Below are 13,055 nucleotides of genomic sequence, written 5' to 3'. Positions count from 1 at the left end.
AATGAATCGTTCATGTAAGACACTTGAGCATAACGCCATATCTGAGACAACAAGGAACAGCGTCATTGTTGAGAATGACTGGTAAAGAAAAAAGCAAGACACTTGAGACTCACAACATGGTGAAAGATTCCTCTTAAACTTGTGGCGGTATCAGTTAAGGGGTTAAGGTTTTTTTGATAGGTGGTCTGGAAATTAAATGTTTCCTGTTTGCTTTGTAGTGGTATGTCCAGTGCAGTTCTATTAAAGCACGAGCAAGACGCTTTTGGACTAATTCCTATGTGACTGAGTACTACTTGTATACAGACAGTATCAAATACAGTACGTGGTGAGTGGTGTTTGTACCTAGCTTTTATTACAGACAGAACAGTGTAGAAGCTTCACCTTAGCCTTCAGAACGTTGGCATAAATTATGTGTAAGCGAAAGCAGGTTCTTTACACTTCTGACTAGGCCCAGGGAGAGGAGATGTACAGCAGCACCATGATGCTGAGTTGGGGGCTGTTCCAGGAGGGTTGTAAAGCAGTATGCAGGGGAGCAAATCAGACCCTGTGCGTAGCCAAGCGTCAGCAGGCAGGTTGGAATGAACGCAGACTTTTTAAAGTACATGATAAAAAGAGACATTCAAACATTAAGGCGATATCTTAAAAACTCATACAGATCTAAAAATAATAAAAAATAAACACTTCTGGTCATACAATCCCTTATTTAGATCTAAAACAGAAGCTACAAACTTCCAGCCTGAGGGAAACTAGAGAACAATTTTTTGAAATTTTTCAGAGGTGTATAGAATGATCTGAGGCAAAAGAAAGTTAGTACTTATGTACCTGTGGAACAGAGGTAACATTAGTAGAAGACAGAGGATAGATAATTTTCACATACTGGTGAGAAAAAGAAAGAAACAGAATAACTTCTAATCTCTAAAAATTGGAAAAGACAGATCATAAAGGGAAATCATAGTATGTCACAAAAAAAGTCCAAAACTACCTTGTATCCATTAGCAGTGCCTGCATCTTTAAGCCCATTTGCTATTCTGATACCATTATGACAAGTGATGGCTGTGGCTTTTCCTGATGGCATAATTCCTGCTCTCTGTGTTCACATGGCATAGCATGCTTTCAGTGCACGGCAAGCAGAGGTGCATGGTGTTCCTACAGTACCTTGCAAGGAGAATAACTACTTAACTGATCGGGAAAAGGCTGTACCTAGTGCTTGCCTGTGTTGCAGATTTTTCGGTTGAAATTCTGTGGATGGACTTCTAAAATGAGCAGTTTCTGGAGCTGTACTGAATCACACTCTCTCTGCAGCAGTGGTGGGCTGCGTATCAACACAGCAGCCCTGTCTCTTAGAGCCATGAAATTTCTCCGCGCTATCAAGAAGAAGAAAAAAAAAAGAGGGAAGGAAAGAAACCAAACAACAACACAGCAATTCCTCTAAGTAGGCTATTAGCATTACCCTGTAACTTGCTATCTAGGGGAACATATAACCACTGGGAAAATATTAAATTTCTGTGAATCAAAAAATGGAAGTTCATAACTAGGTATTCTAGCTGTAGAAAATACCATGTAGGTGAACAGTTTGCTTGCCATTCTATTTAAGACTTTTTCAAGCTACTTGATCTAAGAAGAAACTTATTTTGCCACAGTAACCTTTCACATATAAATACAGGTTGTTCAAACCATTTGTTAAGAAAATATTTAATGAATTGCTGATTTTTTTATTTTATATCAACTAATTACTTCTGTAACACTAATGTTATATGAGTTCTTTTTCCTGTAAGACAGTTTTCATGAGAATAAATGGTCCAGACAAACCAAAGTTTTGTGTTTGTTTTTTATGAAGTACTGTAAATGCCCCATAATACCTGAGGTCTTTATTTTGAAAGTTACATTTAAATATCCACAAAGACCTTAAATATAACTGTTGAGATGTTCTTCAAGGTTCTTTTCCCCATCAAATATGTGATATAAAAACCATACAGGTTTTTATAAATAATAAATTTATATAAATTTATAAACAATAAATTAGGTGATGAAGATACCTAAGAAAGTTACTTGTTGCTCTCTCTCTCTCTATATATATATGAACACACACAAATATATATATATGAACACATCAACATCCTTGTATCCTCTTCTTGGGTATTTGAATGACAGTGGGCTGATATATTGATATTTTTTTTAATTTTTTACTTCTAAATGGATTTAGTTGTTCTGTTTGTAAACAGACTTTTTAAAAACAGTAACTATTTAATGGAAATAAACTACCCTACATGATAAAGAGCTACAATATCATTTTATTTTAGACATTAAGTTAGCAGACATCCTCCAGCCAGATAAAAAGGAGTTTTTCATTACATATTGATCTGAATTCTGTGGAAATACTTATACACTGTATGTCATTAACAGCAGATTCCTGTTTACTTCTTTATTAAGAAAAATGAGCTGTAATATGGATGTTTCATTTATTTCAGGTAAATAAGAGACCATGTTCTTTTGCAAGAGCATTTACAGTTGTAATTATTAAAAAAGACATTTTCGTATGTTAAGATAGATAAAATATTAATTCACGAGTATTTACAGTCACCCATGTTTAAAAGCATTGCTAAGTTGTGTGCTTTGCTTTATGTATTTCTAAAAAGAAGTGTATGTTCTTCCTCTTAAACTTCTGCTTCTAAACATTTTACTGTGGGCTCAGGCTTGGATTTAGACTCTTCTACCTTTTTTTCATTATTCTTTGTTTCCTTCTCAGGTGTCTTGTCATTTGACTCAGCCTCTTTGAGAGCTGTAGTTTCAACCATTTCTTTTTTCTGATTCTTGTATGAAAATGGGAAGGTTGTCTTGTACCTTTAAATAGGAAAAAAGATAGTAAAGCAGCAACACTGACATAGTTAGGTAGCATTACTCAAAATGCTAAGTATCTAGAATTAGCTTTCCTTGCCATACTCAAGGCAAAAGTACCGCAGAGAATAGTGGCAAGCTGGATCATTGTATTTGTGAAAGCAATGTGCTTTTTAAAGAAATATTTTTATATTAGTTTTTTCCTTGAAACAGACAGTGCATATTCAGGATTTGTGGTACATAATGAAAATGCAAGCTGGGCTAGGATGTTAGAAATGCATACAACTTTTTGATATTTAATGATCTTCCATGTTGAAGATCTGTATAAATGACTCAAATGAGTTCAACATTTTTTTTTTGTGTGAACAAGAGTAACATCTACTCCCTTAAGTTTGACATTGAAAGAAACAAAATAAAGCTGCATGAACAGTCTTTTATATAAACAGATGCACACTTCAATGAAGCAACACTTCAGTGTTGTTGCTGTTTTGGCAGACACAGAAATGTTCCACACTAGGCATGATTGATTAATCAAAGATAGGTAATACTTGTCCTTGATTTCTTTTCTGAAAATGGTAATGGTAACAGCAAAAACAAACTTTAACTGCAGAGCAGGGATGAAGATTTTGTTCTTTGTCCTACACTTATGTCATTACATCTCTGATCTTTAGCTATATAAGTAAAAAATTCACTGACTGTACTCTAGAAGTTAACTCAGTACAAGAGAAAAGAAAGAAAAATCTTACTTTTTGATATAGCAGACTGCTAGAACAACTGAAATAATGAAGAAGATGACTGCCAGTACAAGGAGTGCTGTGGGGATACCTAGAGAAAAAAGTGAAGTAAGCATAGAGTTATTTATTCTTAATTCAGACTTTCTAAAGGCTTATGAACATAAATCCAGATTCTTCTTAAGACAGCCTTGTGTAGGAGGTACATACATGTAGATGTGCAGAAGAACAGAGGTATTAGGGATCTCAAAATGTTTGTTACTCCTGTTCATTGTTTTGAGAGATTGAAACAGGTATTTAGGCAGTCCATGACAGATGTTTGTCTAATCTGCTCATTGGAGAGTTTTTACAACTTGCCAAGAAAATGTTTTTGTAACAAATCATCCTTCCAGTTAGAATGTTTTTTTTTTTTCTCATATTTAGTCCATTCCTCAGTTGCTGTATATTAGGATTTGTTATTCACACCTCATACCTGGAGAACAAAGCACTATTCTCCTTAAAAATTCCATGGCTTCTATTGTTTTTAAGAGCCCGCAGACTCTTCTATTACTGTGAGCACATGGTGTTTGCTAAGAATTTTTCAGGAATATATTCACCGCAAATCACATTAACCAAAATTACTTTCTGCTATTTCATGCTGAAATATTATCAGAAAGTATAAAGTCATAAAAATACCTTAAAAATTACATTAAAAAAAAAAACAACAACTCTGTGCCTTATAAGCTTTGCCTTTGCAAAACTGTAACATTTTATTCTGCTTCCAGGTTCAGCTATATAAAAATGTATGCTGGAGTAGCAAACAAAACCAGCAGTAAACAGTTTTCCTACTAACATCTGTGTAACTAACCAGCTCTCCTACCTGAAGAGCTACCATACATAGCCTTTACCTCCAAAGACAACGCCATCGTTCTTAAAGCCAGCACGGGAAGTGTAGTTAGGAGAGTCAATTGGTGAGTATTCCTCTGGCATTTTTGTAGTAGTCCCCTCTGTTGGTAATATTGTTTCAGTTACACATATCACCCGAAATTTCACATTTTTCAAGGCTCGTTCCGTCTCAGTTGCGTTAGGCACTACTGTGATGTTTTCAGTTAAATCTGAGCCTGAAGAGGCAGTTAAGTCCGTTGGTGTACTTGATGATGGTCTACTTGTAGTTGGATCTGGTATACATGAATTAATTTGAACATCTGCAGTAGAGAAAGGAAACACGTGAAGGTTATGCTTCTGTTAGGTTTGTACTTACTGCACACACATTTGCAGAAATTGTTACCCAGCCATTCCCTTCTGCAAATTATTTGTTGCCTTATCCAAATCAGGCATGCTTATTTCATATGTGTAGCTAAGACACCGATTATGCCCTTTTTATCATTACTCACATAGTTAAACACTTGGAGTAAATGCAATGCTCATTTTGTATTTGCATACCAATAATCTATTCCTCCTGAACAATACTTAGAGTAATAATCCATATTAAACACACACCGACCTCCTGCAGAGCAGAAGGCTTAACTGCAGTTTCAAGCTTCAAAAATATTTCCAATATATAACACACTTTAAGATAAATGCTATTTTAGGTACCTTTTATCCTTATTAGGTACCTTCCACGACCTAAAGGGGTCCTGCAAGAAAGCTGGAAAGGGACTCATCAGGGAGTGATGGGACAAGGGGTAATGTCATTAAACTAAAAGAGGGGACGTTTAGATATTCGTACAAAAATCTTCACTCAGAGGACGGTGACGCCCTGGAACAGGTTGCTCAGAGAAGCTGTGGATGCCCCATTCCTGGAGGTGTTCAAGGCCAGGCTGGATGGGGCTTTGGGCAGCCTGATCTGGTGGGAGGTGTCCCTGCCCATGGCTGAGGGGTTGGAACCAGATGATCTTTAAGGTCCCTTCCAACCCAAGCCATTCTTTGATTCTATAATAAAAACCTAAACGACAGAGGCTCTTTATTTTTTTCCGCTGTAGTTTTCAAATGTTTTTTGACATTGCAACCGCAAAGAAAATTGACAAAATGAGCTTCTATCAAATGTTCTAGCTAAGACATACCTAGAACAGGCAATAGTTTAACTATTAAGATGAAGAAATGCAGAATCATCCCTATGTTAAATACACATTCTTATTTTCTCACCATTCAGCAAACTTAGGTCCTCTGAAGAGACCTCTGAAGATCATCTAGCCCAACCCTCAGCCAAGCAGGATCACCTAGAGCACATTGTGCAGGATGGCATCCAGGCAGGTTTTGAGTATCTCCAGAGAAGGAGACTCCACAACCTCTCTGGGAAACCTGTTCCAGTGCTCTGTCACCCTCACAGTAAAGAATTGTCCCCTCATATTCAGCTGGAACTTCCTGTGCTTCAGTTTATGCCTGCTGCCTCTCGTCCTGTCGCTGGACACAACTGAAAAGAGACTTGCTCCATGGTCTTAACACCCTCCCCTCAGATATTTATACACACTGATGAGGTCTCCCCTCAGTCTTGTCTTTTTTCCAGGCTAAACAGGTGCAGTTCTCTCAGCCTGTCCTCATACAACAGGTGCTCCAGTTCTCTAACCCTCTTGTGCTGGGGAGCCCTGAACCGGACACAGTACTCCAGGTGTGGCCTCACCAGGGCTGAGCAGAGGGGGAGGATCACCTACCTTGACCTCCTGGCAACACACTTTCAAATGCAGCCCAGGATCCTGCTGGCCTTCTTGGCCAGCACAAGGGCAAATTTGCCACAAGGGCAAATTGCTGACTCATGGTCAGCAATTCAATTTACAGTCCTTCAAATCAAAATGCCTAAATAATAAAAACCTATTAAAAGTATTGTGTTGACATTACAGAATGGTGAAAGCATCTCTTTTATAAGAGTTTCATGGCAGCACCAACTTATTAATTTGGATGAACTGAATGGACCTTCTGTATTGCTTGAAAGCTTCTCCCCACAGAGCTAAATACAGCTAGACAACATTTAAGATCAGGGGAAAATAGCTACCAGGTGATAAGAACTCTCTTGTTACGAATTTTTTCATGCAGATATTAAAAAAATCCAACCCAAACGCAAGAAATGTTATGCTTACATACCTGAAGAATTGAAGCAGTAAACCATAAATGTTTTAAAGTGTTCAGCATACCATGGCACCAGTCCAACATTACCCTTACCACATTTCTTGTTGGATATTAGCCGAGGAATTACAACCAATCCATCTTTCACCCATCCGTAGCTACAATAAAAATCATCAGTCCTTTTAATATTAGATTTGTCACCAGCCTCATGTTAGGTAAAGGAGTTTATTGAAGGTAATGAGACGCTAACTGATGTCATATACCTGCATGTTTCAAAGCCATGTTTCAAAGCCTTTTCAACCTGGTCTTTACTTGCCAGTTGTAGATTCAATTGATTGCATGCATTACTTGCTTCTGAGAAATTGACTTTCTCCTCAAGATAAAGACCTACACCTGTGATCCTGCAAGGTGGAAGTGTGGAACCTGTAATTTAGACATAAATATTCAAGGTTAGTATTAAATACTAACATTTATTGGAATTTAAGATATCATTCAAATTGCATATTCTTAAAAGTTTCTAGCTTGACGATAGTAGAAAAGTAATTTCTAGCAAAAATTTTTTTTTCTAGCAAAAAATTTCTTCACAGTAAAGTTTTCTCAATAGTCTAGAATTTCAAAAGGTTTGACTGTTATTAGACTAAATGCATATCTAGTTGTATTTGTGTTGTTACCTAGAGTCAGCTTCTTAGCAAAGCTGCTGTTATTTGTCAAACTTATCATTCAAAATAGGAAGAGTAATCAGACACTTCTTCCTTTCTCTTTTTTTTTTTAATTAAAATGATAAAACTTGCAGTTGTACTCAAGCACTAGACTGGATTCTGTCAGTATAACATTCTTACTAGAAAGATTTTATTATAGTTCCTTATTCCTCCTAAATTTAACTTTATTTTCTAGTTTGGCATGATATTTTTTTCCCCAGGCACTGTCATGTGTTGAATTTACTGAGTACTTGGCAGGAAGCAGGTGGTAGGAAAAGAGGGGATAGGTGGGGTGAATTTGACACTTTTCCCCTATTACTTTCCAATAGGCAACTCATCCAGCTTTTTCAGAAAGCCACAATTGGCACAGTATCCATGACACCTGCACTAGAAAAGGCATAGCTAATGTCTTATTACACCTGCTCCAGTTTCTTAGTATCTAGTCTTTCTTCATCTGTATTAAAGACACAGGGCAGAATTCAGAATTTGACACAGACAAGGAAAAAGATAATACTCTTTTGTCTCCGTGTTTCCCCAGAAGCATATGCTAGAATTTTTTTTTTTTTGAGTTACATTCAGTAATTACCATGTTAAATGAAAAGGAATAGCCTGTATGAAAAAATCATCTCAAAACAGCTTCAGATACCCCACGAAGAAAATCCTCATACCTTGGCAAAATAAAATCAAGGAAAACAAACACAGAAACAACACAACGAATAAAGGAAAAAACAAACAAAAACAAAAAAACACAACACAACAAAATGCAACTGGAATAACTGAATACAGTAGGGACACTTTTTGTATTTATGCAAGCTTGCAAACATTTCAACGTTTCATTGCAAATATTTCAGATAAGCAATAGCTAAAGTTGTTACTTGCTGGATTTCCTTTTCAAACTCTGTGCCTACCAGATACGTACACTAATGAATACTTCATAAAACCTGTGCATCAGACAACAGTCAGTCCACAAACTCTCAAGGGAAAATTAAATGACACCTGCAGATCCACCACATCATTTCTTAGCAAGACAAGTTAAATTGAATTTTATGAATGAAGTCATAGAATTAGCAGCCAAGCCACTCCTACCATGAGAAAAACAGATGTCTCATCTTGTGTGGAGGGCAAAAAGAAAGGCAGGCTTTCCAGTCCTGTTCCCTCTGGGTGTTGTGGGGTTGGAAATGGCTTTTGATAAGAGATTCATCTCTGTTGTTCTTAAATTTAGTTTATTGGGATTTAAATGTTGGGTAAAGCAACCATGGAACTTGGTGAATTTATCTCAGCAGCTATGGATGTTCTGGCCCCCCATTAACACACAGCAGGTGAGCCAGTGAATACCATAGCAGTCCCTATAGTGAAATCATGGCAACAACCAGGCCTGACTTGAACGTAAGACCAGCCAGACATGCTGTATGAGGACCTAGAGAAGCACTGTTGCTCAGTGGTGTGTGTGTTAGGCATCAAGGACCTCAAGTCTATCCAAGCAGTCCCAATGTGAAGATGATTCACAGTGTCAAATTTCTTCCATGTTACTGTCAAATGTCTTCCTTTCAGTCAGTGTGTCTTCGTGAATATCCTCCTGTATGTCTTCATTTTGTTCAAACTATTTCTGGTGTCAGACAGGTACTCCAACATTGTTTTCTCAATTCCCTTTTGTTAGCAGGGAACTCTCCCAGTCCTCTTAAGATTTTTATTTTTTCTTCTGGATCTCCCTCCAGCACAGCTGCTGCTGTACATTCTGCAATTCATTTTCCATAGTTTTCAAGCCCCCCATTCCTTGTCTAGGATGCCTAATTCCTTTCTTCCCGTACTACTTTTTATACTCAGACTTGACTCGTATTGGTTAATTAGTCAATTATTTTCCTATCTTTAGATTTGAACTAATAAATATATATATATATATATATTTAAAAACGTTGAGTATGGGTTTCTCAATGACCAGCTTCACAAATTTCAAATAAAGTTGAGCAGCTGATTGAATGGAATTTCCTGAAACCTTTGAAAGTTGCCTAGAACTGTTACAGTCTTTAGTAAACCAATTACAGGACAAGTATTTTTTACATGAGAATTGCATAATAGATATATAGCACAATAAATATGTAAATTCAGTAACAGAAAATTAAGTCTTAAGTGGTAAGAGAAGTGATTGTAGGACATGGTCCAAAGTTTTATCTTAGAATTTACTAAGCTCTTTAAAACATAATGGAGAAGTGAAAGAAACATTTTGGAAATGTTATCAGCTTCAAACTATATTCCAGATGGGTTTACAGTATGCAAAAGAAATCCAGAAAGAGAAGAGTAACCTCTTCAAAACTTTTCATCACCTCTTAAATCACCTCTGATTTCTGTACTAAAGACAACTGAGTTTGTACAGGAGAGAGACTAATCCTATAGAAGCGTATTATCCTTTTGGGTCCACAAGTTGCCCACATGTGTCCTTTTAGCTTTGCTCTATTGAGTTTATCTACTAATATCAGGACATCTGTGTTCTGGGTCCTCTGTGAACAGTAGTTTTACTGAGAAAGGTGGGAAAAAACGGACAGAAGAATCTCACAAGACAAATTTGTCACAGAACAGGAAGAAAATAACTTGTGCAGGGTACAGAAAATAATTTGTGCATGAATTCTCCTCTTGCTTTTCGGAGAAGCTGTTGTTTCTTGATCTCTGCTTTGCCCCAGGCCCTTGCTCTGATTTGTTAGAGAGTTGAGTTTGGCTGCTGATGTCAGGGAGCAGCAACAGTGAGGCTGTTCCACAAGAAGAGATGAGCCAGAAGCCATAGAAACCGTGGGTGACAGCAGCACAGGCAGGACGGTGCCCCCACCAGTCAGGGCACAGCCCTGTGGTACCCAAGCAGGGCCACACTGTGGCAGCTTCTCTGCACTGGCAGAGAGCAAGAGAACATGTCAGATGCAGGGTTCATCAGAAAGTTCATTTGGGAACAGCAAGAGAAGGTGCTACCTGTAGCACATGCCTGAAGTCCATCCTGGAGACAAGGCTACCTACAATGCAAGTCTGTGGTCCCATCCGTGAAGCCCAGCAGTAAAACAGCACAGGAGCCAGCTGGACTGGGCACAGGCATACTACACAGAGCTCCAAGGCACAACTGCAAACGGGCCATGAGATTAACGGGAGCACTAAACCGATGAGCTGAGGGTGCATGAGTAAGTACCCTAAGTGAGGCTTAGATGGGAACTAAGGATGTCCTAACAGCTGGAAAGGATAGTCTTAAGACTCAAGCTGTTTCCCCAGCAAAAATATATTCAGTGATTGGGATCTGTAGAAGAACCTACTGTTGTTAAGTACTTCAACCATGGAATTTCAACAGGACTTGAGCATCTAGTTCAGTCAAGCCCAGTTGCTTTCAGAAGCCTTTCAGTAGATATGAAAATAAATTATCTGCAACAATGATGTAGTGTTCTACATGGATAGAACAAACATTTACTCCTACAGTGAAACATCTGGAAACATCTGATATACATTTGGTATCTAGAGATATCCTAGCAGCTACTGGAGTGGGGTAATTTTACCTGTCAGGGCAGTCATACTCCACCATAACCGCTCTCTTACTCCCCCTCCTCGAAGGAAAAGGGGGAAAAAATAAAATGGAAAGGGCTCAAGGGCTGAGTTAAGGACAGACAGATCACTCACCAGTTAGCTTCACAGGCAAAACAGATTCAGCATAGGGAACTAATAATTTGTTACCCATAACTAGCAGACTAGAATAGTGAGAAACTAAAACTAAAAACACTTTCTCTTCATCCACCCTCTTCTACCTCTTTACCCTGAGCAGTGCAGGGAAATGGGGGCTGCCGTCAGTCCATAGCACTTCATGGTCACTCTCTGCCCCTGCTCCAAGTGGGGTCCCTCCCATGGGATGCCGTCCTTCCCAAACTGATCCTGTGGGGGCTGCCCACAGGCTTCAGCTCTTCAAGAACTGCTCCCACATGGCTCCATACCACAGGGGCCATCCATCCCCCAGGAGCAAACTGCTCCAGCACGGGTCCCCCACGGGTGGCGGGTCCCCCACGGGTGGCGGCTCCCCCCAGACCCCCTGCTCCTGCGTGGGCTCCTCTCCACGGGCTGCAGCTCCGGCCCGGGGCCTGCTCCTGCGGGGGCTTTCCATGGGCCGCAGCCTCCTCCAGGCCCCATCCACCTGCTCCAGCGGGGGCTCCTCCACGGGCTGCAGCGTGGAGATCTGCTCCATGTGAGACCCATGGGTGCAGGGGGACAGCCTGCTCCACCAGGGGCCTCTCCACAGGCCCCAGGGGAACTTGTGCTGTATGCCTGGAGCACCTCCTGCCCTCCTGCTGCACTGACCTTGGGGTCTCTGCAGGGCTTGTTCTCACTCCTCTCTCTCCCAGCTGCTGTTGAACAGCAGGTCAGCAGGTTTTTTTTTTGTTTGTTTGTTTTTTCTTTCTTTCTTTCCCTCTTTCTTAAATCTGCTCTTCCAGAGGTCGAACCAGTGTTGCTCCCTGGCTCAGCTCTGGCCAGCAGCAGGTCCCTTTTGCAGCCAGATGAAACTGGCTTTTATCTGACACAGAGCAGCTGCTGGGCTCTGCTCACAGGACAAGCCCTGCAGCCCCCCCACTACCAAACCCTTGGCCCGTAAACCCAATACATAAGGTTATGAGGCATCCACATTTCCTTAACTTACATAAGAAAGGGGTATTACTTGACTCTGATTCAAAAAATAGGCACATACAATAGCGCTGGGGGAAGCGTGTTATCTAAGAACTGTATGATAAAATTTGAAGTTGGCAATTCCCACTGCTAATTTTTCAGACAGATAGTTTATATAGAATAGGAACTCCTGCATTGTATTCACCAGATACAAGCATGCCTGCCCTGGGGATGAACCACAAGATTCTGGCACACATTTCCTGCAATTTTGCAAATCAAGAGTCTGTGAGGATATTGCCAAATCAGACAAAAAAAAAAAAAAAAAGCATTAACAATAGCAGTAGCATTTTCACAGATCTGGCTTCACACACATTGTGCTTTCTGAGGGTTGTGTAAAACTATTTGCTATGCTGTCTTCAATAATATAAAGTCACATTTCAATAGTTCTAAACTTAATCCTAAATGCACAACCAAAATTCTAGAACAAGCAGTTCTATAGCATTTACATAGCACTTGAGCTTATCAAATCATTAGACAAACAGTGAAAGATTTCCCCTATATGTTAGAGTATTTTTCATTGCATATTATGAAAAGCTGTATTATGAAAATCTTGTGGTTTCCTATGCTAGCAGGCCTATCTACAAACAGACACTTTCTCCCATTTTGTTTGCAAATATAGCTGCTTTTTTTGAGTACTTTACTGTTCAACTAGGATATTTTAAAAAGTGGAACTTTACATACCTGTTATAAAGTAATTTTGAGTCATGAATGTCATAACCCAGACTGAAAACACTGCTGAGGTAACTCCAAAATAAGTTGTCATTGTCACAAACTCGGAAAATTGAAAAATTCAAGGTGATTTGTCTTCTGTGCTGAGAAAAGTTAAGATGCTGGATACTGTCAGACCACCTTTGAAACTGCCTTTGAGATGACTTCTTGAAAGCAACTTCCAGCTGTCACTGCACTGCTTCATAGAAAGGATGTCAGAGCAAATGCGTTGACTATCCCACTCAAAGGTGAGGTCACTGACTGGAAATCCCTGATCACCTTTAACTCTTTCAGCATTTGCTGGAAAATTTAACTACTGCTGACGCAGAAAACACAGCTGAGGAAGGGAGATAAGACTGGTAGACTG

The 13,055-nt window shown here is 39.3% G+C and overlaps 1 protein-coding gene across 1 annotated transcript; it reads right to left on the bottom strand.

The window, feature by feature from the left end:
• Positions 1–330: 330 nt before the first annotated feature.
• Positions 331–12,962, bottom strand: LYVE1 (lymphatic vessel endothelial hyaluronan receptor 1). The gene is made up of 6 exons (XM_013189113.3): positions 12,662–12,962; positions 6,869–7,028; positions 6,624–6,763; positions 4,454–4,750; positions 3,582–3,660; positions 331–2,841 (listed from the first exon to the last, which is right to left on the bottom strand). Exons 1-6 carry the CDS (start codon positions 12,741–12,743, stop codon positions 2,655–2,657), a joined length of 945 nt encoding a protein of 314 aa, XP_013044567.2. The 5' UTR covers positions 12,744–12,962; the 3' UTR covers positions 331–2,654.
• Positions 12,963–13,055: the final 93 nt, after the last annotated feature.

The sequence above is a fragment of the Anser cygnoides genome, chromosome 5, assembly GCF_040182565.1.
Source record: "Anser cygnoides isolate HZ-2024a breed goose chromosome 5, Taihu_goose_T2T_genome, whole genome shotgun sequence".
Taxonomy (NCBI): Eukaryota; Metazoa; Chordata; class Aves; order Anseriformes; family Anatidae; genus Anser; species Anser cygnoides.
The sequence above is the reverse complement of the archived record's forward strand: the minus strand, read 5'-3'. Positions and strand labels throughout refer to the sequence as shown.

Coding starts and splice junctions, on each gene's coding strand:
- LYVE1 (XM_013189113.3), bottom strand. CDS start 12,743: ATGACAACTTATTTTGGAGTTACCTCAGCAGTGTTTTCAGTCTGGGTT. Junction 7,029..12,661: donor TCAAAATTACTTTATAACAG/GTATGTAAAGTT, acceptor TCTAAATTACAG/GTTCCACACTTCCACCTTGC. Junction 6,764..6,868: donor CATGGCTTTGAAACATGCAG/GTATATGACATC, acceptor TTTTTATTGTAG/CTACGGATGGGTGAAAGATG.